This window comes from Podarcis filfolensis (assembly GCF_964270895.1).
Source record: "Podarcis filfolensis genome assembly, chromosome: 3".
NCBI lineage: Eukaryota > Metazoa > Chordata > Lepidosauria > Squamata > Lacertidae > Podarcis > Podarcis filfolensis.
In genome coordinates, this window is record NC_139606.1 from 33,521,287 (window position 1) to 33,545,851 (window position 24,565).

General features: G+C 43.7%; 1 protein-coding gene across 17 annotated transcripts in view; it reads left to right on the top strand.

The window, feature by feature from the left end:
• MLIP (muscular LMNA interacting protein) overlaps nt 1-24,565 on the top strand; it is a 65,858-nt gene that overhangs the window by 23,622 nt on the left and 17,671 nt on the right. For 16 of the 17 annotated variants that reach the window (XR_014546467.1, XR_014546468.1, XM_083607176.1 and 13 more), the window contains 7 exons: nt 908-2,494; nt 6,841-6,912; nt 8,031-8,096; nt 13,261-13,344; nt 13,448-13,507; nt 14,717-14,761; nt 17,093-17,137. Coding sequence is in view for 15 of the 17 variants with exons in the window: in XM_083607176.1 (XP_083463302.1) it covers nt 908-2,494; nt 6,841-6,912; nt 8,031-8,096; nt 13,261-13,344; nt 13,448-13,507; nt 14,717-14,761; nt 17,093-17,137 (1,959 nt within the window). In the remaining 2 variants the exon portion in view is untranslated. The remainder of the gene's footprint in view (nt 1-907; nt 2,495-6,840; nt 6,913-8,030; nt 8,097-13,260; nt 13,345-13,447; nt 13,508-14,716; nt 14,762-17,092; nt 17,138-24,565) is intronic. The other variant, XM_083607178.1, reaches the window with a different exon arrangement.

Here is a 24,565-nt window from a genome sequence, read left to right on the forward strand (position 1 = left end):
CCAACCAAGAAGAACCTTATTCTTTTAGAGAACTCTGTATATATGGAATTCCATATGTATATAATAGGTACTAGTTTGCATCCCATGCCAGTGGGTTAGTCATGATGATGATGACGATGATGATTAATAATAATAATAATAATAATAATAATAATAATAATAATTTTATTTATACCCTGCCCATCTGGTTTCCCCAGCCACTCTGGGTGGCTTACAGCATATATAAAACATAGTAAAACATGTTATACTGTATATGTTGGTGTGTGTGTGTGAGAGAGAGATTTGTAAGCTGTTAGAGAATCCCTCAAGCAGCAATTGTTTTCATGGGTAAAGTGTTTAGCCAGATGGTGCTAAGGAATGGGCTTGGTGTCTTCAAGTCAGGACACAGCAATGCTTATGTCTTCACATCAACTTCTTGGGGAGATGTGCATGTATAACTGTGAGCCCATTTGCAGCCATTGGGTCCCTTTGCAATTCCACATAACACCAAGGTGTCTGCTAATAAAATCCTTCATGGGTTTGCATTTTAAAAACCTGAAGCTTTTTACATCTTCTGTTTACAACCCACAGTTGTGAATGGCATTTATTATTATTATTATTATTATTATTATTATTATTATTATTATTATTTGTGGGAAAGGGGGAAACAAATTAGTATTGAATCTAGAACACTGATATCTTTCTTTTATGTAAAGCAAAGTGCCAACAAATTATGTGCATGGATTATTTAATATTAAATAGCAATCACTTAGCAATGCAGCACACAATATAATCACTGGTAATTAAAGGAGGTGTTATGCGGTTAAAGCACATGGCAGATGTAGTGAATGGAAATAGGATGCATAATTTGAAGAACATCATGGTTGCTGCTCTGTATTAACATTTCTTTTTCTTTTCCCCTCTCCAGTTAACTTCTCCTCTGTCTACCTCTGATCATCCTTCTTATAAGCCACTTGTTGCTCATTTGCTTTTTCCAACTAACCTGACGGTAGAACACGACCCGTCTCCCGCTGTCCACCAAGCCTCTTCTCTTCAAGAATCCCACAGCCAATGGCAGTCTGCAAATGGGTCCTCTGTACACCAGACATCTACCTATTTACAGTCTACTGCTTCTTACAGCCTCCCTTCTCCCATATTGCAAAGACCTTCTTTCCCAAGTCACAGCCTTTCAGATGGGGCTCAGTTGCCCAGTGGTCTCCAGGCTAGGAATCTTCCCCAGAAATATGAGCTCACCTCATCCCCTTTATCAAGCAAAGACTCGTGCCCTTCTTCCCCACAGGCTCACAGTTCAGCAGACACGCTTCAGAGCTCATCCCCTCAGGCCGCTTCTCCTCTCCCGCCCAAGAGGTTTGCCCCCTTGTCTGTGGCTCCCATCTATATCACGACACACTTATTATCCCCTAGTCCAAAGCCTCTGTCTTCTCCTCTTCATGGTTCCTCCTCCACCATCTATAGTGTCAACAACCCCGGCAGCCAAATGTCTTCCAGTGGGAACCTTCTGAAATCCGGAACTAAGTCGCCACTACCAACCAGACTCTCTCTTCTGACTGCTATTTTGAAGTCAGGATCCACTCCGAAAAGACCCTTTTCTCCTGCATCTTGCCCTGCTACATTTTCTCCCAATTCCCTGGGCTCTTCAACGCTGGCAATAGACCAAAAGTTTAAAATGACCCCTCCGACCCCTAAGAAAGCTGCCTCAGAGTATTCAATTAGGTCCGCCTCTCCAAGTCAAGAGGAATTTCGTTTTTCGGTGTTTTCTACCGTGCCCAATCGCATGGCCTCATTTTCAAAATCCAGCCCTACTCTTAGAACCAGGTCCCCGTCTCCTAAAAAGCACCTTGACACCAGGGCGCTTTCCCCTGACAAATTGCGCCCCTTGTCGCCCACCATTTCTTCCTATAGAAAAACAGTTGTGTCTCCTCTGTTACAGTCAAAATCTCCCACTTTCTCCTTGCCTCCCCAGGCCCCTAGGAAAGGGGCCCACTCTCCTGCCCACAAAGCCCGAGGGCCTGAAAAGTCTAAGAAGGTGCATACCTATTCCCCCACTTTTACCGCTAAGTCCTATCCACTGTCTCCTCCCGGTCTTAGCCAAAGGGACGCCGTTTCCCCCACTGCAGACAAGGGCTCTCTCTCTTCAACCGTAATGCATTCTAGCTGCCGGTCAAATGGATGTTTACCACAAGCCATTGTTAAGGACCCAGCTACCAATTCGCCAGGTCTTTCACCTCATTGGCAAGCTTCTCATACAGATTCGACTTCACCCACTCCTCCAGGCTATCATATTAAAGCCCCTTCTCCACACAGAGAGTCCTCCTCTGTTCATTCAAACTTCCGAGCTTGCCCTCCATCTTCAAGACCCAGGACCCCAACAGTACCACAGCACAGATCTCCTGCCACGGCGCATTCACCTTGTTCATTGTTGTCAGGCTCCAGGGAGGTGACTTCACCACTGTGTTTCTCTCTGCCTTCTGCCTCTGAGAATAAGAAGCCCCAGGTATTCAGTATTTGCTTGCCTGCTTGCTTGCTTGCTTGCTTTCAGGGATGGGAGAGTCCATCCAGTTTGGTTGTTTTGGTGTCTCATTTTCCTGGACTTAAATTAAGCTAGCTACATTATGCAGCAATTAGCAATTTATATATATATTTTAAAAATCCTCATGGAAATCTCCAGCGTTTTAGTGCTAATTTCTTCTAATAATCACATGCGGTTTGACACATTTTTGCAAGCAATTTATCCTAATGCTTCTTTGCATGTTATTGTACTAATACGTCCAGTTTTATGCCTACTTTCCACTAATAGATGTATTTTTGTAAACACTGGTTGGAGAACAGCACTGCAAAAATTGGAGAAGTGTGACATAACTGTGTTTTGGTTTGCATGTGGCTTGGAAGAAATGGAAATGTGATAGATTTGGCTTTAAATGTGCACTGAATCAAATTTCTCCTCCATCCCTGCTAGCTTCCCTGCTAGTCTTCCCTTTCTTCCCCACTGCAGGAAAATGGTGCCCAAAGAATGGAAAAGAGAGAGAATCAAAATTCTGAGCAATATGAATTATATCTTTGATCATTGAGATAATCCTCATCCACCAATGTTTTCCAAGCACCTTGAGCCAAGTATAGAAAAACTTTGCATAGGAGCAGTGAGGGAGCCAAGCTAACTGCTGGTGTCAAATTGATCAAGGTGGTTAAAACAAAAAGATATTGTGAGGAGCTCCTAAAGGTTCTCTCGAAACTGAGCGGGTGGGCAGGAAACTGGCAAATGCAATTCAGTGGCCTGGTTTGCTCATCACAGTATGGCTTCCCATGACTGTGTGAATATGCCACCTCCCAGAGATGCAGGGTGGAAGCTTGTTTGTTCCTCCCTGGGTGTGAGGTGGCAGCTAAGCCAAGGTTTAGCTCAGCTCAGATTGTGGTTAAGGTCTCTCTTCCTTCACCATGATCTATCACCCTAGAGTAAACCTTTATAGTGACATTCTCCCTCCACTGTATGCCTCTGAATACCAGTTGCACCAGTTGCAGACCAGATGAGCTGCTGGCCTGATCCAATAGGGGTCTTCTTAGGTTTTTCTCCATATCTTTGACTAAATGAAAATAATGCAAGACCTCATTATTTTGCATACATGGCTTGCACCATTGATGAAGGAACTGAGTACCCATGAATTTCTGCATCATAGGATAACTGTATTTGTGGTTTTGACACCACATGTCATTAACAATGTGCACCAGATTGCTCAGCAACTACTTTTAAGGCTTTGTTTCAAAATCCCTTCAGTTGAACCAGTGACCATTTACACACACAAAATCTTTTGGCACTGTTGGCACACATTCCAACTTGTTAAAAAAAGAACTTTCCCCCCTTTCTGCTTTGTTCACGATATAATGACAGTTCTAATCTGTGCTCATCAGTAAGTGGAGATAACCATGAGCTGCTCTGGATTACAGTAATTAATTTTGAAATTGAATTTTTTTGGTGTGATGTACCCTGTTTTCTGAAGCAAGTAGGGCATTGTCTTCAATTCCACTTTTCAGTCCAATCAATTGCAGCACGATTCAAACTTGCATCAACAATAGGCTGATTTGCACATGCTGTTGATGGATATTATAATTATTGTTGGCGGGAACTAACTTTGAGGCTGGTTCCATAGAAATAGCTTTAATTAAATTCAATTAAAAATGCAGCAGTTGTGTTACTGGATACAAATATTTATAAACCATTGTCCATATAAATCTCAAGCATGGTTCATTTTGTGAGGAAGTGTTTCCCCACACAAAAGCAGAGAATGCCTTCTTAAAGGCTGCTAATAATTCATGGCCTGCTATTACTGCAGTCATCTCACTGTGCAAGGGATTGAAAAGATTGTATGCAGTTTGCACAAAATGCTTGAATAGATTTTGAAGACATTACAAGACAGAAGTCTTTCTGCCACATTCATGTGTGTGCAGCACAAACACACACCTGTGGCTACCTGCAAAATAAATATACTGTATGTGCAGCCCACAGTTCTCTCACACATCTTATGTGCATCCCAGAAATCACTTTAGTGCATGAACATCCACAGTGGGGTAGTGAGCAGGTGAGGGCAGCTGGTTTAACCATAATTCCCAGATTCCCAGATTTTCTTTTTTTTAAGAGAGGAAGTAAATTTCTGCATTTGTAGAACCTGATATATGAGGCATAACATACAGGTATCATTCATATTTTTGTGATAAATTAGCATGTCTTAACACATGGACGTAGGGGATGCAGTGGTGCTGTGGTCTAAACCACAGAGCCTAGGATTTGTCGATCAGAAGGTCGGTGGCTCGAATCCCCACGACGGGGTGAGCTCCCGTTGCTCGGTCCCTGCTCCTGCCCACCTAAGCAGTTCAAAAACACATCAAAGTGCAAGTAGATAAATAGGTACACTCCGGTGGGAAGGTAAATGGCGTTTCCGTGCGTTGCTCTGGTTTCGCCAGAAGCGGCTTCATCATGCTGGCCACATGACCAGGAAAAACTGTCTGTAGACAAACATCAGCTACTTCGGCCAGCAAAGCGAGATGAGTGTCGCAACCGCAGAGTCATTCGTGACTGGACTTAACTGTCAGGGGTACCTTTACCTTTAACACATGGACTTAGGTTTCATGAATAAACAGCATCTCTCATAGGATTGGTATTTTGAATACATGGAACTGCTCTCTAGAACATTGTGCCTTCAGAACTTCTAATGAGAGTCACGGTTTCAGGGGACCAGCTTATTGGGAGGAACACGGAGGAAATCCTCATCAAATAACACATTTATTCATAGAAAGAAAGAAAAATAATAATTTGATGCCAGCTTTATTGTTATGAGTCACTGACAACTCTACACAGTGCAAATTCATGAGCTGTCAAATCCAGTTTGTCCCTTAAGAGTTTCTCTAATCTGACTCTGATAACTATGCATCCCATGATGCTAGGGTAAAGACACTGGGGAAGGAGAATCGGGGGAAAGGAATGGACTATGAGGGATTAAGAAAATGAAACTTTGTATTTTAATCCTTCCTGGTGTGTAAGAAAGAACTTCCAAAGCAGTGATTTGGAAGGAAAAGTGCTTTCTTGTGCATTGTAACAGTGACTGTTTGGACCAAGTGTGTCACATACCAAGAAAAGCACAGGAACTTACAGGTAAAGGTAAAGGGACCCCTGACCATTAGGTCCAGTCGCAGACGACTCTGGGGTTGCGGCGCTCATCTCGCTTTACTGGCCGAGGGAGCTGGCGTACAGCTTCCGTGTCATGTGGCCAGCTTGACTAAGCTGCTTCTGGTGAACCAGAGCAGTGCATGGAAACGCCATTTACCTTCCTGCTGGAGCGGTACCTATTTATCCAGTTGCACTTTGACATGCTTTCGAACTGCTAGGTGGGCAGGAGCTGGGACAGAGCAACGGGAGCTCACCCCATTGTGGGGATTCAAACCACCAATCTTCTGATTTGCAAGCCCTGCTGTCGCTATTTTTGTATGGGATTCAGTCACATACTGGCAAATTCGGGTTGATCAATTAATGTTCATTTGGACCCCTTACACAGCAAACCTGCTTCCCTAAGAGATCAGAGTTTTTGCCCTAAGGAAAATGATGGAGAGATGCACTGGAAAGTGGAAGACAACTCTTGTTGTGACACAAAGTCATATAGACTCCCCACAAACACATCTGAATAGATGCTCATTAAATATTTCTCTAACCTCCCTGCAAATCAGTTGTGATGAGTGCTCAATATACAGGTTGTCTGGAAAAGTGTTCCTAGTGTGTTTACCTTTTTCTTGGGAGTGAAATTGAGTAGATGAAAAGGTGCTTGCCATCTGGTCCAAGGGATTTCACCACATTCATCGTCTAGCAAACAGAGCTAAGGAAGGCAACTGCAAGTCAGAATGGAGAAAGTCACAAACTGGCTTCTCCACCTCCACTTCAGTGGTTCTCTGTGTCCCAGCTCCATTATATTTGTATTGTTATCAAACTACCAGTGTTGGCTCTCTTTGCAAAGCAAAGAGTTATCACTATTGCTCTGTGAAAGTGATCACCTGTCTCTATCTGGAGCGGTCTTCACTGACCCTGTCAGCATAAGGGCATCCTTTCACACATGTGGGCTGCATGGATTGTATTTGCAGCAAAGCATAAAATGAATATTGTGTGCACCCTAATAGACAAATGAATGCATGCCAATGAATAGTGAAATGAATGTGTGAGCTACTGTTCTATAAAAGTCAGAACAACATATTCACGCAGCATGTAAGCCCCCTTAATGTTGACAATATTTATAGTTGATATTTTAATGTATAATGTGTTTTCTTTTTCCATTTTCACCGCACCCTTTTGTTTATGATTTGTAGTCACACAAGATCAAGACAAGCTACAAGGCTTTTGCAGCAATCCCTACAAACACACTACTTCTCGAACAGAAGGTTAGTTTATTAAAAAAAAAACCTATTCCAGTGATAGTGGTGATTTTATAATTAGGAGTAGCCTAATAAAATCACTTATTTGGGGTACCAAAAGATGTGACCAGTGCTCTTCTGTTTGTGGTGGATGATTCCAGCTGTTTAGCCCTAAGTGTGGATAGTCACTCTAAACTACTGGCTACATTTACAGAGCATCCATCTTCAGGGATACATTTGTGTGTGCTGTCTTGAAGAACTGGAGGTCCGGATTGGTTTCTGTTAGTCTTTCTAAGGAGCTTAACCTAACAATAATCCAGGTCCCCACCATAAGAATTCTGTTTGAAACCTTGGACAGAGGCAAATTTGGGAGAGCGCAACCGGTTCGCTTGCACTGGGTGCCATGGCAAGAGGGTGCCACAACAATGACAAACAACAGAATGTGAGAGGAAGTGGAGCACCACATTTTGGCAGCACACAGGGTGCTGCTGAAATGTTAAAACCTGAAGTCTTTCACTGCCCTGGAGAGCCACTGCCATTCAACATAGACAGTGTTGTGCTAGATGGGCAGGATGACTAGGTTCAGAGCAAAAGCAGCTTCAAGTGTCCCTATGGGAGAAAGTAAACATCAGTGTGCATGCTCCCTCTAGAGGACAGGTGGGCATAGTGCATCAGAATGGCAGCATGACTAAGAACCAGAAGTCACATTGGCTGTGCCCAGGCCCTGATTGTGGAACATGGCTGGCAGAAATTAGCTTAAAGTAACAAGGGAATCTTAAAAAACACAAAAATAATTTAGCAGAAACTCATTTTTCCCTAAATTTACTCCTTAGATTCTTCTGCTTCTACAAATGTGCGCATGGAGATTAAGATTATAATACTACAAGTGTGGTTTATTTTTTGTTGTTGTTCCCCTGCGGTACTTTGTAAAATGAGTTGAGGTTACGGTAACAGCTGATTTGACGGAATTCCTTTCTTTGGGACTTTGTATGCATGTTGCTTAGGGTGCTTGGACAGATGGATGCAATCTCAACAAAAGAAAGAAACAGGTTAACAAATGAATAAAATTCACATTGTAGTTCTGCCTTTGTTTTTTATTTTTCCAATGCTGCCTTGATCTCAGAATAATGTGAATTAATCCCTAGGCACTCGATGAACCAGCCAAAGCAGAAGAAGTCGCAGAAAACAAATCTTTGGATACACATTCAGAGGTGACTCTATTATTCTCTTTGAATTCAACTCATCCCTATGAAAATCCCTTTATTTCTGGTCATATCTCCATTTGACTGATCTTGTTCACAGTGAATAAATGTTAGAATTTGCACTTTTAGGTCGCATCCACACCATTCAGCTGGAGAGCATTTCAAACACACTCCTACCTCGAAAGAATCTTGAAAATGGTCATGTACCTTTCAGAGATCTACAATTCCCAGTCGCCTTAACAGACTATAGTTCCCAGGATCTTTGGGGGGAAGCAATACGTTTTAATTGTCCTTTAGATGTATGATGTGGATATGATAGTTGTGGTTCCCAAAGGATGCAGGCTATTACAAAATGCTGGTAGCTGTGTTTTGCCCACTTCTAATGAAAACTTTGTAATGGTAAGAGCTGTCTGCCAGTGGAAACGATAACCATGGGAGATGGCAGACTCTCCTTCACTTGATGGCATTTAAGGAGATGCTAGATGGTCACTTGCCAAGGATGCTATGGTCCAAGGGAAACCAGTGCTCTCCAGATATATATTTTTTCAAAATTTTATATTGATTTTCACATTTATCACAAGGAAAAAGGAAACATTACAAAACACAAAACAAAGAAGAAGAAAAAGACACAAAAAAGAATTATTACTTTAAATCCCTAATTTCATTACATTGAAAACTGACTTCCTCAAATCCCCTCTATCTGAATTTCATTATATCACCTATTTAACAGTTCTCCAAATTCATATTTCTAATGATATTAACTTCTTTCATTTACTTACCTCATCTCCTTTATTGATATTCTAATCCTTAATATTTACTAGCACATATACTTATTCTACCCCTAAGCCTATTAATTTCTTCCAATAATTTTCTATTTATCTTATGTTACAGTATTTAGCTAAACATTCTTTAAATTTCTTCCAATCTTCTTGTATCTCCTCTTCCTTCTGGTTGCGGATTCTTCCAGTCAGGTCGGCCAGCTCCAAAAAGTCCAACATCTTCATCTGCCATTCTTCTATTGTTGGTATCTCTTGCGATTTCCAATTTTTGGCTAGTGATCCCCAGATATTTTGGGCTATAACTCCCATCATTCCTAACCATTAGCCAAGCTGGTTGGTAGTTGTAGTCCACAATATCCAGAGGACAGAACATTGGCTCCCTCTGCTGTAGTTGCATTTTGCATTATAGTTCTTGCATTGAGAAGATAGCTGGTCTACATACCCCCACATGCCCCCTTTAAGCTCTCTGATTCTAGAATTACAAGCGCATTTCAGATATTTGTGTGATATTTGTCGAAGAAGGACCAAAAATGGGTTGGGAGATACATGCATGTTTTGGGTGGCGTTGTGTCATGATACATCTTTGGGGAGCTTAAAGTGTTGTGTCTTTGTGTTCAAGACAAATAAACAAATAACCCAAACACTTAGTCGTGTTGAACTTGAGCATTCTTGCCTGGAGAAAAATGGAGGCGAAGAGATGGAATAGATAATAGGATGTAGCAAGAAGAAAGATGGTGAAGGAGCAGAAAATGAATGGAGGGTGAAAATAATAATAATAATAATAATAATAAATTTTATTTATATCCCGCCCTCCCCAGCCAAAGCCGGGCTCAGGGCGGCTAACAACAATCAAATAATCAAACAATCAAATAAACCAACATTCTAAAAATATTTCATTATAAAAATTAATTAAAATCAAGTTGATGGCAACCATTAAGCAAAATTCTGTGCAGGTTGCCAGAGGAGGGAGTCAGGCTGCACCCTGACCAAAGGCCTGGTGGAACAACTCTGTCTTGCAGGCCCTGCGGAAAGATGTCAGGTCCCGCAGGGCCCTAGTCTCCTGTGACAAAGCGTTCCACCAGATTGGAGCCACAGCCGAGAAGGCCCCGGCTCTAGTTGAGGCCAGCCTAACCTCTCTGAGGCCTGGGACCTTCAGGATGTTTTTATTTGCAGACCGTAGGTTTCTCTGTGGGGCATACCAGGAGAGGCGGTCCCGTAGGTACGAGGGTCCTAGGCCGTATAGGGCTTTAAAGGTTAAAACCAGCACCTTAAACCTGATCCTGTACTCCACCGGGAGCCAGTGCAGCTGGTATAGTACCGGTTGAATGTGGTCTCGCAGCGAAGACCCCATAAGGAGTCTCGCCGCGGCATTCTGCACCCGCTGGAGTTTCTGGGTCAGTCTCAAGGGCAGCCCCACGTAGAGCGAGTTACAATAATCCAGTCTGGAGGTGACCGTCGCATGAATCACAGTGGCTAGGTCAGGGCGAGAGAGATAAGGGGCCAACTGCTTAGCTTGGCGGAGATGAAAAAATGCCGCCTTTGTTATAGCTGTAATCTGCGCCTCCATAGAGAGGGAGGTATCGAAGATTACACCCAAACTCTTAACAGACGGTGCTGGCACTAATTGCACCCCCGCAAGAGATGGGAGTTGCCCCCTCAATCCCATATCGTCCCGTCCCAGCCTGAGGACCTCTGTCTTCGAAGGATTTAACTTCAACCGGCTCCCACGTAACCATCCAGCCACAGCTTCCAGACATCTGGTCAGTGTGTCTGGGGCCGAGTCAGGATGGCCATCCATCAACAGATAGAGTTGGGTGTCATCGGCATACTGATGGCAACCCAGCCCAAAACTCCGGACAAGCTGGGCGAGGGGGCGCATAAAGATGTTAAAAAGCATCGGGGAGAGAATCGCACCCTGAGGCACTCCACACACCAAGGAGTGGCGCGATGACAATTCCCCCCCAAGCGCCACCCTCTGTCCCCGACCAGAGAGAAACGAGCGCAGCCATTGGAGGACTGTGCCCTGGATCCCCACATCGGCAAGGCGGTGGTCTAGGAGTTCGTGATCGACCATGTCGAAGGCTGCTGACAGGTCTAGAAGAATCAGCAGCCCCGACCCGCCTCGATCCAGCTGCCTGCGGAGATCATCTGTTAGGGAGACCAGAGCCGTCTCGGTCCCATGACCAGCGCGGAAGCCGGACTGGAATGGATCGAGAGCCGATGTTTCATCCAGAAACCTACCAAGCTGTTCAGCAACTGCTCTCTCAATCACCTTACCCAGGAATGGAAGATTCGAAACCGGGCGGTAATTGGATAGATCTAAGGGATCTAATGATGTTTTCTTTAAGAGCGGACGCACCACTGCCTCCTTCAGTTCCCCTGGGAATATCCCGGTGCCAAGGGACAAATTGATGATATCCCCCAGGGGGGCCCGCACCTCGTCTGGACACGCTCTAATCAGCCATGACGGGCACGGGTCAAGAGGACAGGTGGTGGGCTTTCCAGCTTGGAGGAGTCTGTCCACATCGCCTGGAGATATCCGGTCAAAGTGGTCTAATACTGGACCCGAGGACAGTCGAGGGGCCTCCAGTTCATTTATTGTATCCAAATTGGCAGGGAGGTCATGGTGGAGCAACAGGACCTTCTCCACAAAAAAGCTCGCAAATGCCTCACAGCTGTGTGTCAGATTGTTATTTAAATTTGGCTGTCCTTCAAGGGACGTTAAAGACCTAATTATACTAAATAATTGCGCCGGGCGAGAGCTAGCGGATGCAATGGAGGCCGAGAAGTAAGACTTCTTAGCGGCCTTCACTGCCATCTCATAGGTTTTCATAAAAACCCTATAAGATGTTCTTGAGGCTCCGTCACAGGCACCCCGCCATACTCGCTCTAGCCGTCTGAGGTCCCGCTTCATTTTCCGAAGCTCCTCGGTAAACCAGGGAGCCCGGTTTCTGCGGGGTCGCAGAGGGCGCTTAGGTGCGATCTCATCGATGGCTGCCAGGAGCTGGGTATTCCAGCCCTCAACAAGCTCAGTCAATGAGTCGCCAGGGGGAGCAAGGTCCTGCAAGGCTTGACAGAATCTATCAGGGTCCATCAGCCTCTGCGGGCGAGCCCAAATTGGCTCGCCACCTAAGCAGGGTGGGGGTGGAAAGTCAATCCTGGCTTTCAGAGCGTAGTGATCAGACCATGGCACCTTCATCAAAGGAGACATGATGACATCTATACCGGCGCCAAAGATCAAATCCAGCGTGTGGCCTGCTTGATGTGTGGGGCCCGAAACAAACTGGGAGAGCCCTAGTGTTGCCATGGAAGACACCAGGTCCAGAGCCTGTGAGGAGCGAGTGGCATCAGCGTGGATGTTGAAGTCCCCCAATACCAATAGGTTAGGGAACTCCAAGGCCCAGCCAGCCACCGCCTCCAGCAGGCCTGACAGGGTGGCTGCTGGTGCGCTAGGTGGCCGGTACACCAGCCAGACAGCCAAGCTCACCTCAGAGCCCCACACTAGGCCAACACATTCAATGCCGGGGATCAATGGCGATGGTAGAGCCCTGAAAGAACAATCTTCCCGGATTAATAATGCCACCCCTCCCCCCCGGCCCACAGTCCGTGACTGGTGGAGGACGGAGAAACCCGGGGGCGCCATCTCTCGTAAGGTAACAGTTTCCCCTTCGCGCACCCAGGTCTCCGTCACACAAGCCAGATCGACCCCCTGCGAGGTAAAGAAATCTCGCAGGGTGGTGGTTTTGTTGCCTATAGACCTGGCATTGCACAACACCAGTGACGGAGGTGAGTAATCCTTGCTCACCCTACCTTCGTCCCTCGGGATGGGGCGCAGATTGGAAGGGGTACGAGCATATCCGTATCTCGATCCCCTTCGCCTATAACATCTGCCCCCACCGCCATACCTCCCTCGCCCCTCCACGGTAGCAATCCCAAGCCTCATACTTGCCTCCATTTACAAAATAGAAAAACAAAACAACCAAAAACAATTATACCCAAACAAAACCAATCCCCACCCCACTTAATATCCAACCCCAAACCAAACCAAAACGGAACAAAACAAAAATACATAGATAAAAACCACCATTCACGGTGGTACAACAGAGTCATTCATTGGGCTTTGCAAGCACACTGAAATTGATAACACAATGCGGTTTGCCCTTGGTAAAGTCAAGAGAAGGCGACCTATTGTTGTGGATTATAGAAGAGATGCAAGTTGTGGAACAGGACTTGAACAAGACAAAGACAAATTATGCAATATTCATGGCACAAGCTAATCCCAGTAATAAAAGCAGGAGATCATATGAAAAGGGGATGGTGAGCTGCAAATACATCCTTGGGGTGAAGTTGAGAATCATGTTGTAGGTAACCGTCTCTCTTTTAAAATCTTCTAGATGTGCTCCCCTGCTCAGCTCAGGCAACAAACTGAAGAGCTGTGTGCTGCTATTGATCAAGTCTTACAGGACCCCCTGTCTATGGTAACCAGATATTTAAAGCATCTTGTTTGTCTATATGCTTTCTCCCCAACCCCTTTTGGTTTCTGCAACTGAGCACTTGCCATTTTCAACTCATCCTTTCTAGCGCCGTTGTGAATCTTCTCCAGGCTCCCTGCAGAACATATTGGATTCAGATGCAGGCAAAGTAAGTGGGCATGGATACCAGAATGCATGTTGTCTTACCCAGATGTCCACAGCAAAACATTTCTTCCCTGAAAACATGAACAAAGCAAGCTAAGGGTGTTCAAATTCAAGTTAATACGAAATTGTACTTTTCCATCTGACAAATGCACAATAGTCTGGGGTCGTTAATACATCACATGCTTCATCTTTGACTCTAGTTCAGGAATGGGGGGGTGGACTTATGACCCTCCAGAGGTGGTTGGACTGCTGCTCCCATCAGCCTTCAACCAGCATGGGCAATTGCCCGGGATAATGATGGGATCTGTAGTCCAACAACAACAGGAGGGTTACAAGTTCCTGCTCTGGTGTGAAATACCTTGAAGGTTTTTCACTCTGTGGGTGGAACTACATACACATAAGGCCAGAAGTGACTAACCACCAATTTGGGGGCCTCATCTGCCCCTCCCTCCCCCAAAATTTTCAGGGCCCCTAAGATCCTCCCCTGATTTTGGAGATGATAGTAATAATATTAATATTAATATTAATAATAAATAGGAGGGAGGATGAGGTGGTAGGCACAGTGCTGTGGTGGACTGATAAGGATGCAATTTCCCCCTCTACCTTGCATTCAATGCCCTTTTAAAATGTGTTATTGGTTTGTTCTTGTTTTTATTTTGATTATGTATTTTGTGTTTCTATATTGTGGTTTTATCCTGTGAACCACCCAATTTGTTCTACCTGTCTACATTTACCAAATGGGAATAATTATGTAGTCCTTCTAGTTCCTCACGATGGGAGCGGTGTGGTAACTAACTCTGATGTTCTTAATTCCCAGAAGGAAAAATAAACATATTCCAGTGTAGGGTTAAATAATGTTCTGGATGGTTGACCGTGAATCACTTGCTACAGTGATTGACCACAATGGTCTCATTCAACATAGTCCTAATATCTTAACAAGACACCTTATTTAATGTTCAAATTCTGTGTGTATCTTAAGCAACAATCTTATATTCACCTGGGAGCAAGCCTCCCTGAATTCAGTCAGACTTACTTCTGAATAGATGTGCATAAGATTGTGTTGTTACTCATCTGCATTGCTATTTGGTGATAACAACAGCAGAAAATTGCCTGAAAGTTACAATTTGGCACAAAACTTCTCAGTACAGTGCACACAGAACTGGCCAACCTATGTTGCAATTACAATATCGGGCTGATTAATCTTTACCTACAGACATTGATGTCTTCACAGAGACCAGCTGGACGGGAAACAAGATTTGTAAGTAATTTCATAAATGGACTTTAAATTTCTTGCCTGCACTCAACCTTTGTATCTATTGGCAAGAGCACAGCACAGCTTTCGAACATATAAATGCAGAGTGCATTTTCTCATCACTGACTGGCTACAGCAAGTCGCTACAGATTAGGAAGAACAACTTCCAGACCTGGGAAAGGTATTTCCAGAGAGATCTGAGCTCTGGCATCTCTTCTCTCTCTCTCTCTCTCTCTCTCTCTCTCTCTCTCTCTCTCTCTCACACACACACACACACACACACATTAAGCACTGATCATAATACCTTTACAAGAATGCCACGTTCAAAATCACATTATTCATTGTAATCTCAATCATCTTTAGTCTATCAAACTGAATGACAGAAGCGCATCTCTGGGGAACTGAAAATAAGTGGCTTGAAGGCATTAGCATTTAATGAAGCATTAAATGGCATTATCCATCTCTTAACCTAGCAGCAGCTCCTTACAGAACAGGCACCTGGAACAGAAATCTTGAATACTACTTGAAATTTTTTCATTAGCTCCTATGAGGAGCTATAACAGGGCACCAACTGTATTTTCTCTTATGATGATGATGATGATGATGATGATGATGATGATGATAGTAATAATAGTTGCCCCAGCCACTCTGGGTGGCTTCCAACATATATACAGCATTCCAGGATCAAATTAAAAATTGGGACATCTTCTGTAAAGCCCCGACTGTCCCTGGAAAATAGGGAAACTTGGAGGGTCTAGAACATAGATATTTGCCTAATAGCCACTAGTGGCCTTTTTCTAATCCTCTTTTAAAGCCATCACTTCCTCTTGCACAGACAAATTTCATAGTTTAACTATTTTCCTCTGTGTAAAGTTGCTGATGTCGCTTAAAATTTCAGGTTTGGGGTGTATTGCAAATCTTGCTCTTCTGTGTATGTATATTTTGGAATGAACGAACCACTTACGGACATAGACTCTGCTTGGATAAATATGACAATATTTGGAATGAAACATTGTAATTTTGTCAAGAATTTGTAAGAAAAACCATGAATGATTCCAACTAAGATGTTACTTTCTCACTGCAAAATGTATCCGTTTCTCCTGTCATACCATGGATATTTTGTTATAAGGTGGTGGTGAAGCGTAGAGGTTTTGATGAAAACATAGGTGGGTTTTTCCTTCTATGCACAATTAACTGAGGGAGGGAGGGAGAGAGAGAACATTTATTATCCAGGGAAAGGTATTTATTTCAAGACAGGTTGATGTTGCAATTTTAGTCTACATGAGAAAACATATTCATGGTTCTTCCTACAATTCGTTTTATTTCCTCAGAAGGCTCACTGTAGGAGGTGAAGGAATAAAAAATCCCAGTTTATTTTTTTTTAATATTTCTAAATCAGTGCAATAGATAGCTAGAGAGGTGATGGAGTTTTTTTATCATGTGCTGGCCCATAATGATTTGAAAAGGGATCATAGAAGTGATCATTCACTCTTCTGAAATTGTCAATGTTAAACTATGTTTGGGGCATTGTTCCAGTGGTAACTGCCTGGGAGCTTTCCAAAAGATCAGTTTATTTAGTGCAACAAATATGCAGTTGATATTCATTTGCCACAAGTGTTAATAATGCAGTTTTGAAACAGGACTCAAATATAACATGCCTACAATTAGGGAGAGGAGAATCTGTCAGTTTTTGTTCCTCTCAGTTTCTCATTTGTCTAGTCTTCAGTCATCATGAAAATTCACCAGCATTTGCTTGCAAATCCCTCCTAATATCCACATTTTATACAATTTTCCAAATATACACATTTATGCAAGCAATTTTCCCCAATGCAATGCATTGTTGAGTATGTAATTTTCACTAATATATGTATTTTAATGAACAATTTATCCTAGTGAATGTGTTTTAGTGTGCATTACTTGTCTGCAGAACTGAATTGCAAAAATCAGAGAAGTGCAAAATTTAAAATATAGCTGTGTTTTGGTTCACGTATTAATTAAGTTCATTTTTAAAGGTGAACTGATGTGAACTTTCCCCTCCCTCTATCCCTGGATAAGCTGCTGCTATGAGCATTTTGATTTTTGTGCAATTCATTTTGTTGCTTGTAGAAACAGATTTCATTTGGGCTACCTTTCTCCTTTTCTTAGTTCTTCAATTATTATGCACGATTGTGATGCTTATTCTCATTTAAAAAAATTAAAATCTGACACATCATTTGTTTTCAGGTTGTAAAGCCTCATACGTTCATACTTTTTCCAAAGTAAAACAAGACAGTATTAACATGACGGAAAATAATGTATGCTTCTAGTTGAACTGATATTGTATGTATTTTATTTCAGGCTAACCTTCGTTCATTGCAGTCTGCAGCACCTGAGAAGCAAAAGGTATGTTTCATGTCTAAACTAACACTCCCCACTACAATAAAATAAAATAAAATAGGTCATGGAGTTGAAAATGATTGCATTTAATTTTTTTTAAAAGATATTTATTAAGGTTTTACAAAAAACAGAGATTTACAGAATGAAAAGAAAACAAAGAAAAAAAATACAAAAAATACAAAGATACATAAAAGAGAAAAAAAGAAAATACAAAATACAAAAAGCAAATCCATTTTTTGATATCTTTAAGCTCATTTGCTTGTTTCCTTGACCTCCTCACACCTCCCCTTTTTGTATTCCCATTTACATAATCAATTCAGCAAATCCTTATCCTCTTTCATTTATCTTAACTCTATATCATAACATATTATAACTCTATATTTTCATCCATTTATCAATTCATTTTTGCATATTCTTATTAACTTTTGTTGCTGAATACCACTTATTGCCAATCCAAACATAATTTTAACATTCATTAATTTTACAATATTTCTGAAGATAGTCTTTAAATTTCTTCCAGTCTTCCTCCACCACCTCTTCTCCCAAGTCTCGGATTCTGCCAGTCATTTCCGCCAATTCCATATAGTCCATCATCTTCATCTGCCACTCTTCCAGGGTGGGTAGATCTTGTGTCTTCCAATACTTTGCAATAAGTATTCTTGCTGCTGTTGTTGCATACATAAAAAAAGTTCTGTCCTTCTTTGGCACCAATTGGCCGACAATGCCCAGAAGGAAGGCCTCTGGTTTCTTCAGAAAGGTATATTTAAATACCTTTTTCATTTCATTATATATCATCTCCCAGAAAGCCTTGATTCTTGGGCACGTCCACCAAAGGTGAAACCTTCAGTTTCTTTACATTTCCAACATTTATTATCTGGCAAATGATATATTTTTGCAAGCTTGACTGGGGTCATGTACCACCTGTATATCATTTTCATAATATTCTCTCTTAAGGCATTACATGCCGTAAATTTCATACCTGTGGTCCACAACTGTTCCCAGTCAGCAAACATAATGTTATGACCAATATCCTGTGCCCATTTAATCATTGCAGATTTAACCGTTTCATCCTGCGTATTCCATTTTAACAGCAAGTTATACATTCTTGAAAGTATCTTAGTTTTGGGATCTAACAGTTCTGTTTCCAATTTTGATTTTTCCACCTGAAAGCCAATTTTTTTGTCCAAATTATAGGCCTCTCTTATTTGATAATAATGAAGCCAGTCTCGCACTTTACCTTTTAATTTCTCAAAACTCTGCAATTTCAATTTGTCTCCTTCTTGTTCCAATATTTCCCAATATTTCGGCCATTTGGCCTCCATATTGAGCTTTTTCTGAGCCTTCGCTTCCATTGGTGACAACCACCTTGGGGTTTTGTTTTCCAATAAGTCTTTGTATCTTATCCAGACATTGAACAATGCTTTCCTGACAATATGGTTTTTAAATGCTTTATGTGCTTTAACCTTGTCGTACCACAAATATGCATGCCACCCAAAAACATTATTAAAACCTTCCAGATCCAAAATGTCTGTGTTCTCAAGAAGCAGCCAGTCTTTCAACCAGCGGAATGCTGCTGATTCATAGTAAAGTTTAAGGTCTGGCAGGGCAAATCCGCCTCTTTCCTTTGCATCAGTTACCGTATTTTTCGCTCTATAGGACGCACTTTTTCCCCTCCAAAAATGAAGGGGAAATGTGTGTGCGTCCTATGGAGCGAATGCAGGCTCCCTGGCTTCAGCGATAGCAAGGCAAAGCCTCCGAAGCCTGCGCTCCGGAGGCTTTGCGTTGCTTCCGCTGAAGCCAGGAGAGTCTGCTCTTTGAGGCTGGCGGTGGGGAAAGCAGCGCTTCCCCCATCGCTAGCCCCAGAGATTGGGGGGCAGCGGGAAGGCGTGCGACGCCTTCCCGCTACTCTCCAACCCGGGTTTGAGGCTGGCGGTGGGGAAAGCAGCGCTTCCCCCATCGCCAGCCCCAGAGATTGGGGGGCAGCGGGAAGGCAGCGATGCCTTCCCGCTACTCTCCAACCGGGGTTGGAGGCTGGCGGTGGGGAAAGCAGCGCTTTCCCCATTGCCAGCCCCAGAGATTGGGGGGCAGCGGGAAGGCGTGCGACGCCTTCCCGCTACTCTCCAACCCGGGTTTGAGGCTGGCGGTGGGGAAGGCAGCGCTTCCCCCATCGCCAGCCCCAGAGATTGGGGGGCAGCGGGAAGGCATCGCTGCCTTCCCGCTACTCTCCAACCCGGGTTGGAGGCTGGCGGTGGGGAAAGCAGCGCTTCCCCCATCGCCAGCCCCAGAGATTGGGGGGCAGCGGGAAGGCATCGCTGCCTTCCCGCTACTCTCCAACCCGGGTTGGAGGCTGGCGGTGGGGAAAGCAGCGCTTCCCCCATCGCCAGCCCCAGAGATTGGGGGGCAGCGGGAAGGCAGCGATGCCTTCCCGCTACTCTCCAACCCGGGTTTGAGGCTGGCGGTGGGGAAAGCAGCGCTTCCCCCATCGCCAGCCCCAGAGATTGGGGGGCAGCGGGAAGGCAGCGATGCCTTCCCGCTACTCTCCAACCCGGGTTTGAGGCTGGCGGTGGGGAAAGCAGCGCTTCCCCCATCGCCAGCCCCAGAGATTGGGGGGCAGCGGGAAGGCAGCGATGCCTTCCCGCTACTCTCCAACCCGGGTTTGAGGCTGGCGGTGGGGAAAGCAGCGCTTCCCCCATCGCCAGCCCCAGAGATTGGGGGGCAGCGGGAAGGCGTGCGACGCCTTCCCGCTACTCTCCAACCTGGGTTGGAGGCTGGCGGTGGGGAAAGCAGCGCTTCCCCCATCGCCAGCCCCAGAGATTGGGGGGCAGCGGGAAGGCAGCGATGCCTTCCCGCTACTCTCCAACCCGGGTTTGAGGCTGGCGGTGGGGAAAGCAGCGCTTCCCCCATCGCCAGCCCCAGAGATTGGGGGGCAGCGGGAAGGCGTGCGACGCCTTCCCGCTACTCTCCAACCTGGGTTGGAGGCTGGCGGTGGGGAAAGCAGCGCTTCCCCCATCGCCAGCCCCAGAGATTGGGGGGCAGCGGGAAGGCGTGCGACGCCTTCCCGCTACTCTCCAACCCTCCTGTGGGCTTTTGGGGGAGATGGGGGAATTCCCCCACCTCCCGCAAAAGCAGGCAAAAGCTGCGTGCTCTTTAAAGGGGCTCCGTGGCTTCTGCTGGCTTTTCTAGGAGGTGGGGGAATTCCCCCACCTCGCAGAAAAGCCTGCAAGAGCCGTGCAGCCTTTAAAGAGTGCACAGCTCTTGGGGGCTTTTCCCCAAGGAGGGAGAAGGGACTGACTGGCCGAGTCAGTCCCTTCTCCCTCCTGCGGGCTTTTGCGGGAGATGGGGGAATTCCCCCACCTCCCGCAAAAGCAGGCAAAAGCTGTGCGCTCTTTAAAGGGGCTGCACGGCTTTGCTGGCTTTTCTAGGAATTCCCCCACCTCCTAGAAAAGCCCACAGGAGCCGCGCAGCCTTTAAAGAGTGAGCGGTTCTTGGGGGCTTTTCCCCAAGGAGGGAGAAGGGACTGACGGGCAGTTTCAGTCCCTTCTCCCTCCTGGTCGAAAAGCCCGCAGGAGTCACGCGGGGCTCCTGTGGGCTTTTGCGGGAGGTGGGGGAATTCCGCCACCTCCCGCAAAAGCAGGGAGAAGGTCTTGGAGTAGCGCACAGGCTGCGTGCAGCCTGTCCACTGCTCCCAGAGCTGGGGGGGGGGGAAATCATATTTTTTCCTTGATTTCCCCCCTGAAAACTAGGTGCGTCCTATGGTCCGGTGCGTCCAATCGTGCGAAAAATACGGTAATATTTTAAATTTTATTCTGGGCTTCTTGCCCTGCCAGACAAATCTAGAAATGTCTCTCTGCCACTTCTTGAAACAATCCATCTTGTCCAAAATTTGCAAAGATTGAAACAAAAATAACATTTTTGGCAATACATTCATCTTTATAGCTGCAATTCGGCCCAACAAGGAAAGCTTCAAATTTGACCATATTTCTAAGTCTTTTTTCACCTCTGTCCAACATTTCTCATAATTATCTTTAAATAAGTTTAAGTTCTTGGCAGTCATATTAACCCCCAAGTATTTAACTTTCTTAGCTAATGTTAAACCAGTCTCCTTCTGAAACCTCTCTTTCTCAATCGGTGTTAAGTTTTTCTCAAGCACTTTAGTTTTTGATTTGTTCAACTTAAATCCTGCCACATGACCAAATTCTTGAATCAATTCTAATACTCTTTTCGTACTAGATTCTGGCTCCTGTAACGTCAAAACTAGGTCATCTGCAAAAGCTTTCAATTTATATTGTTTAGCTCCGACCTGAATACCTTTAATCAGACGGTCCCTTCTAATCATATTCAGCAAAACCTCCAGGACTGAAATAAAAAGCAGTGGGGAGATTGGGCAACCTTGTCGTGTACCTTTCTCTATCTTAAATTCCTCTGTCACCACGTTGTTAACAATTAGTTTAGCCTTTTGTTCTGAATAAATTGCACTTATACCATTTTCAAACCCTTGGCCAACCCCCATCCCCTGAAGATTTTTCTTCATAAAACTCCAAGAAATATTGTCAAAGGCTTTCTCCGCATCTATAAAAATTAAAACTGCTTTGGTATTTATGTTCACTTGCAACTTCTCCAAAATATTAATTATATTCCTCGTGTTGTCAGACAAGTGTCTACCTGGAAGAAAGCCAGCTTGGTCCTTATGAATCTCTTCCACTAATACTTTTTTTAACCTGTTAGCCAAAATGTCGGCAAATATTTTGTAATCCACATTAAGCAGGGATATGGGGCGGTAGTTCTTAAGTTGCGTCTTTTCAGACTCAGTTTTCGGTATAAGTGTAATGTAGGCTTCCTGCCATGACTCCGGTGCCTTTTCCCCCTCTAAAATTTCATTGCAAACCTCCTTTAGTGGCTGAATTAACCAATCTTTCAAAGATTTGTAGTATTTGGAGGTTAAACCATCTGGCCCTGGAGATTTACCCAACTGCATATTCTGAATGGCACCTTCCACCTCCTGTTCTGTAATTTTGTGACTCAACATTATCTTATTTTCTTGAGAGATTTTTTGTAGTCCATTTGTTCTTAAAAATTGGTCTAAATCAGTCTCTTTCTGTGGCCCTTGTGTATATAGTTGTTTAAAATATCTCTGGAAACACTTTCTAATTTCCAATGGATTCTGTATGTTCTTTCCATCTACATCCAAATTTGTAATGGTATTTAATTTTTGTCTTTTCTTCATCTGCCAAGCTAGCAGTTTCCCACATTTATTAGCCGATTCAAATGTCTTTTGTCTCATCTGCTTAATTTTCCATTCCACTTCCTGATTTATCATTTTCATATATTGTACTTGATATAACTTAATTTCTCTCAGAATCTCTTGTGATTTTGGATTCGCTCTTAGTTTCTTCTCTCCCTCTTTTATTTTCCCAAAAATTTTATCTTTTTTCTCATTTTGAGTTCTTTTCTTTATTGCATTCTGTTGAATCAGAAACCCTCTCATAACTGCTTTGCTTGCGTCCCAGATTGTTCTTTTTTCAACCGTAGTATTCAAGTTTATCTCAAAATAGTCTCTCAAGGTTTTTTGGGCCTTCTTAGTAACCTCTTGATCTCTGAATAAGGTGTCATTCATCCTCCATCTGAAGGAACCAATTGGTGTTAATTTCATCTCCATCTTCACTGCATTGTGGTCGGAGCAAGTTTTTGGGCAAATTTCCACTTTTCGAGTCTTAGGTGCCAGTCCTCTAGTTATCCATATTTGGTCAATTCTTGTCCAAGTCATATTGGCTTCAGAAAAGAATGTTCCTTCTCTTCCAAGGGGGTTCTTAGTTCTCCAAATGTCAATCAAGTCCATATTGTCAGTCAGTTCAAAAAAGGTTTTTGGTAGTCTGCCATCTTTGGTTACCACCTGTCTCTGCGACTTATCCATGTTTGTGGATACCACTCCATTCATATCTCCCATCATAATAATGTTGTAGTCCATATAGTCCAACAATGTCTCATGCAATTTCTTAAAGAATTCAGACTTCCCCTCATTTGGTGCATAAACTCCTACAATCAAAAATTTCTCTCCTTGTGATTGAATCTCAATTGCAACAATTCTTCCTTGTTCATCTTTAAAAACAAATTTCGGTGATAGACTCTCTTTGGCGTAGATAACCACTCCTCTCTTTTTAACTTTGTCCGATGAAATAAATTCTTGACCCAGTCTTTTATTAATTAGAACTTTCCTGTGGAGCCTTATCACATGGGTTTCCTGTAAACAAATTAAGTCCAGTTGTTCCTTTTTCAGTATATGAAATACTTTCTTCCTCTTCTCCGGGGAGTTAAAACCATGAATGTTCCAACTTAGTAATTGCAGAGACATGATGTGTTATTTCTATTTTCCTCCAACTGCTCCCAAAAGCTCTTCTTGTTCTGACGGTGGTATCCCTTTTTTTGATTTGTACAATCCCAAAGGTAGTGATGCTGTGTCGAAAACTCCTGGTCTCAGGGCTCCTAACTCTTCTGGTGCTTCTTTTTGTAAGTCTTCTTCGTAGTCTCTCAAAAAATTTTCCTTATCTTCCACTGATCTAATTTTGAACTTTTTCCCTTTAAAGGTAAAAGATAATCCCTGGGGGAATTCCCATCTAAAGACAATGCTGTTTCTTCTCAGTAGGGCCACCAAGTCTCCGTAGTTGGTTCTCAGGTCCAAAAGATGTTTCGGTATATCCTTAAAAATCTCGACTCTCGAATCGTTAATCTCCAAGGTCTTCTGAAAGTGTGCACTCAATATTTTATCCCTCTCTTCTTTCGTTCGGAGGGTAACCAAACAGTCTCTCACCCTGTTTTTTCTCCCTCCTCTTCCAAGTCTGAAGGCGCTCACTATCTTAAAGTCTTTTTCCAGCTCCAAATTCCAAAATTTCCCAAATTCCTGTGTAAGATAGTCGCCCAGGTTATCTTTTTCAAGTTCCGGCACGGCCCTGATCCTCAGGTTTGTCTGTTTCTCCTTCAATTCGATCATAGACAATAAAGACTGATGGTCCCCAATCTGTTTACGCATAGGTTTTATTTCTTCCTCCACAGCCACTACTTTTTCTTTTGCTTCCTCAGCTATTTTTCGAGTGGACGCAGATTCTTCGAGCAGTTTTTCAATAGATTTTGTATTTGAATTAATGCTGGCAGTATTCCCGTCAATTTTATTTGATTGTTCTGTAACTTGTTTACTTAGGCCTTCCAATTTCTCATAAATTTTATTTAATACAGAAGTGAATTCCCCTTCTGAGGCCATTCCTTTTGGTTCAACTTCTGCCAGATCTTCCTCCTGTGTCACAGGAAGGCCGGGTACAGATGCTCTACGTTGCTGGGAAACAGTGCTGGGCTGCTGCACTCTGACCTTGCCTGATCTTGTTGCTCTTTGTTCAGTCATCCCCCTTTATCTTGAGTCAAGGTCAGATCTTACCGTGGAAATTC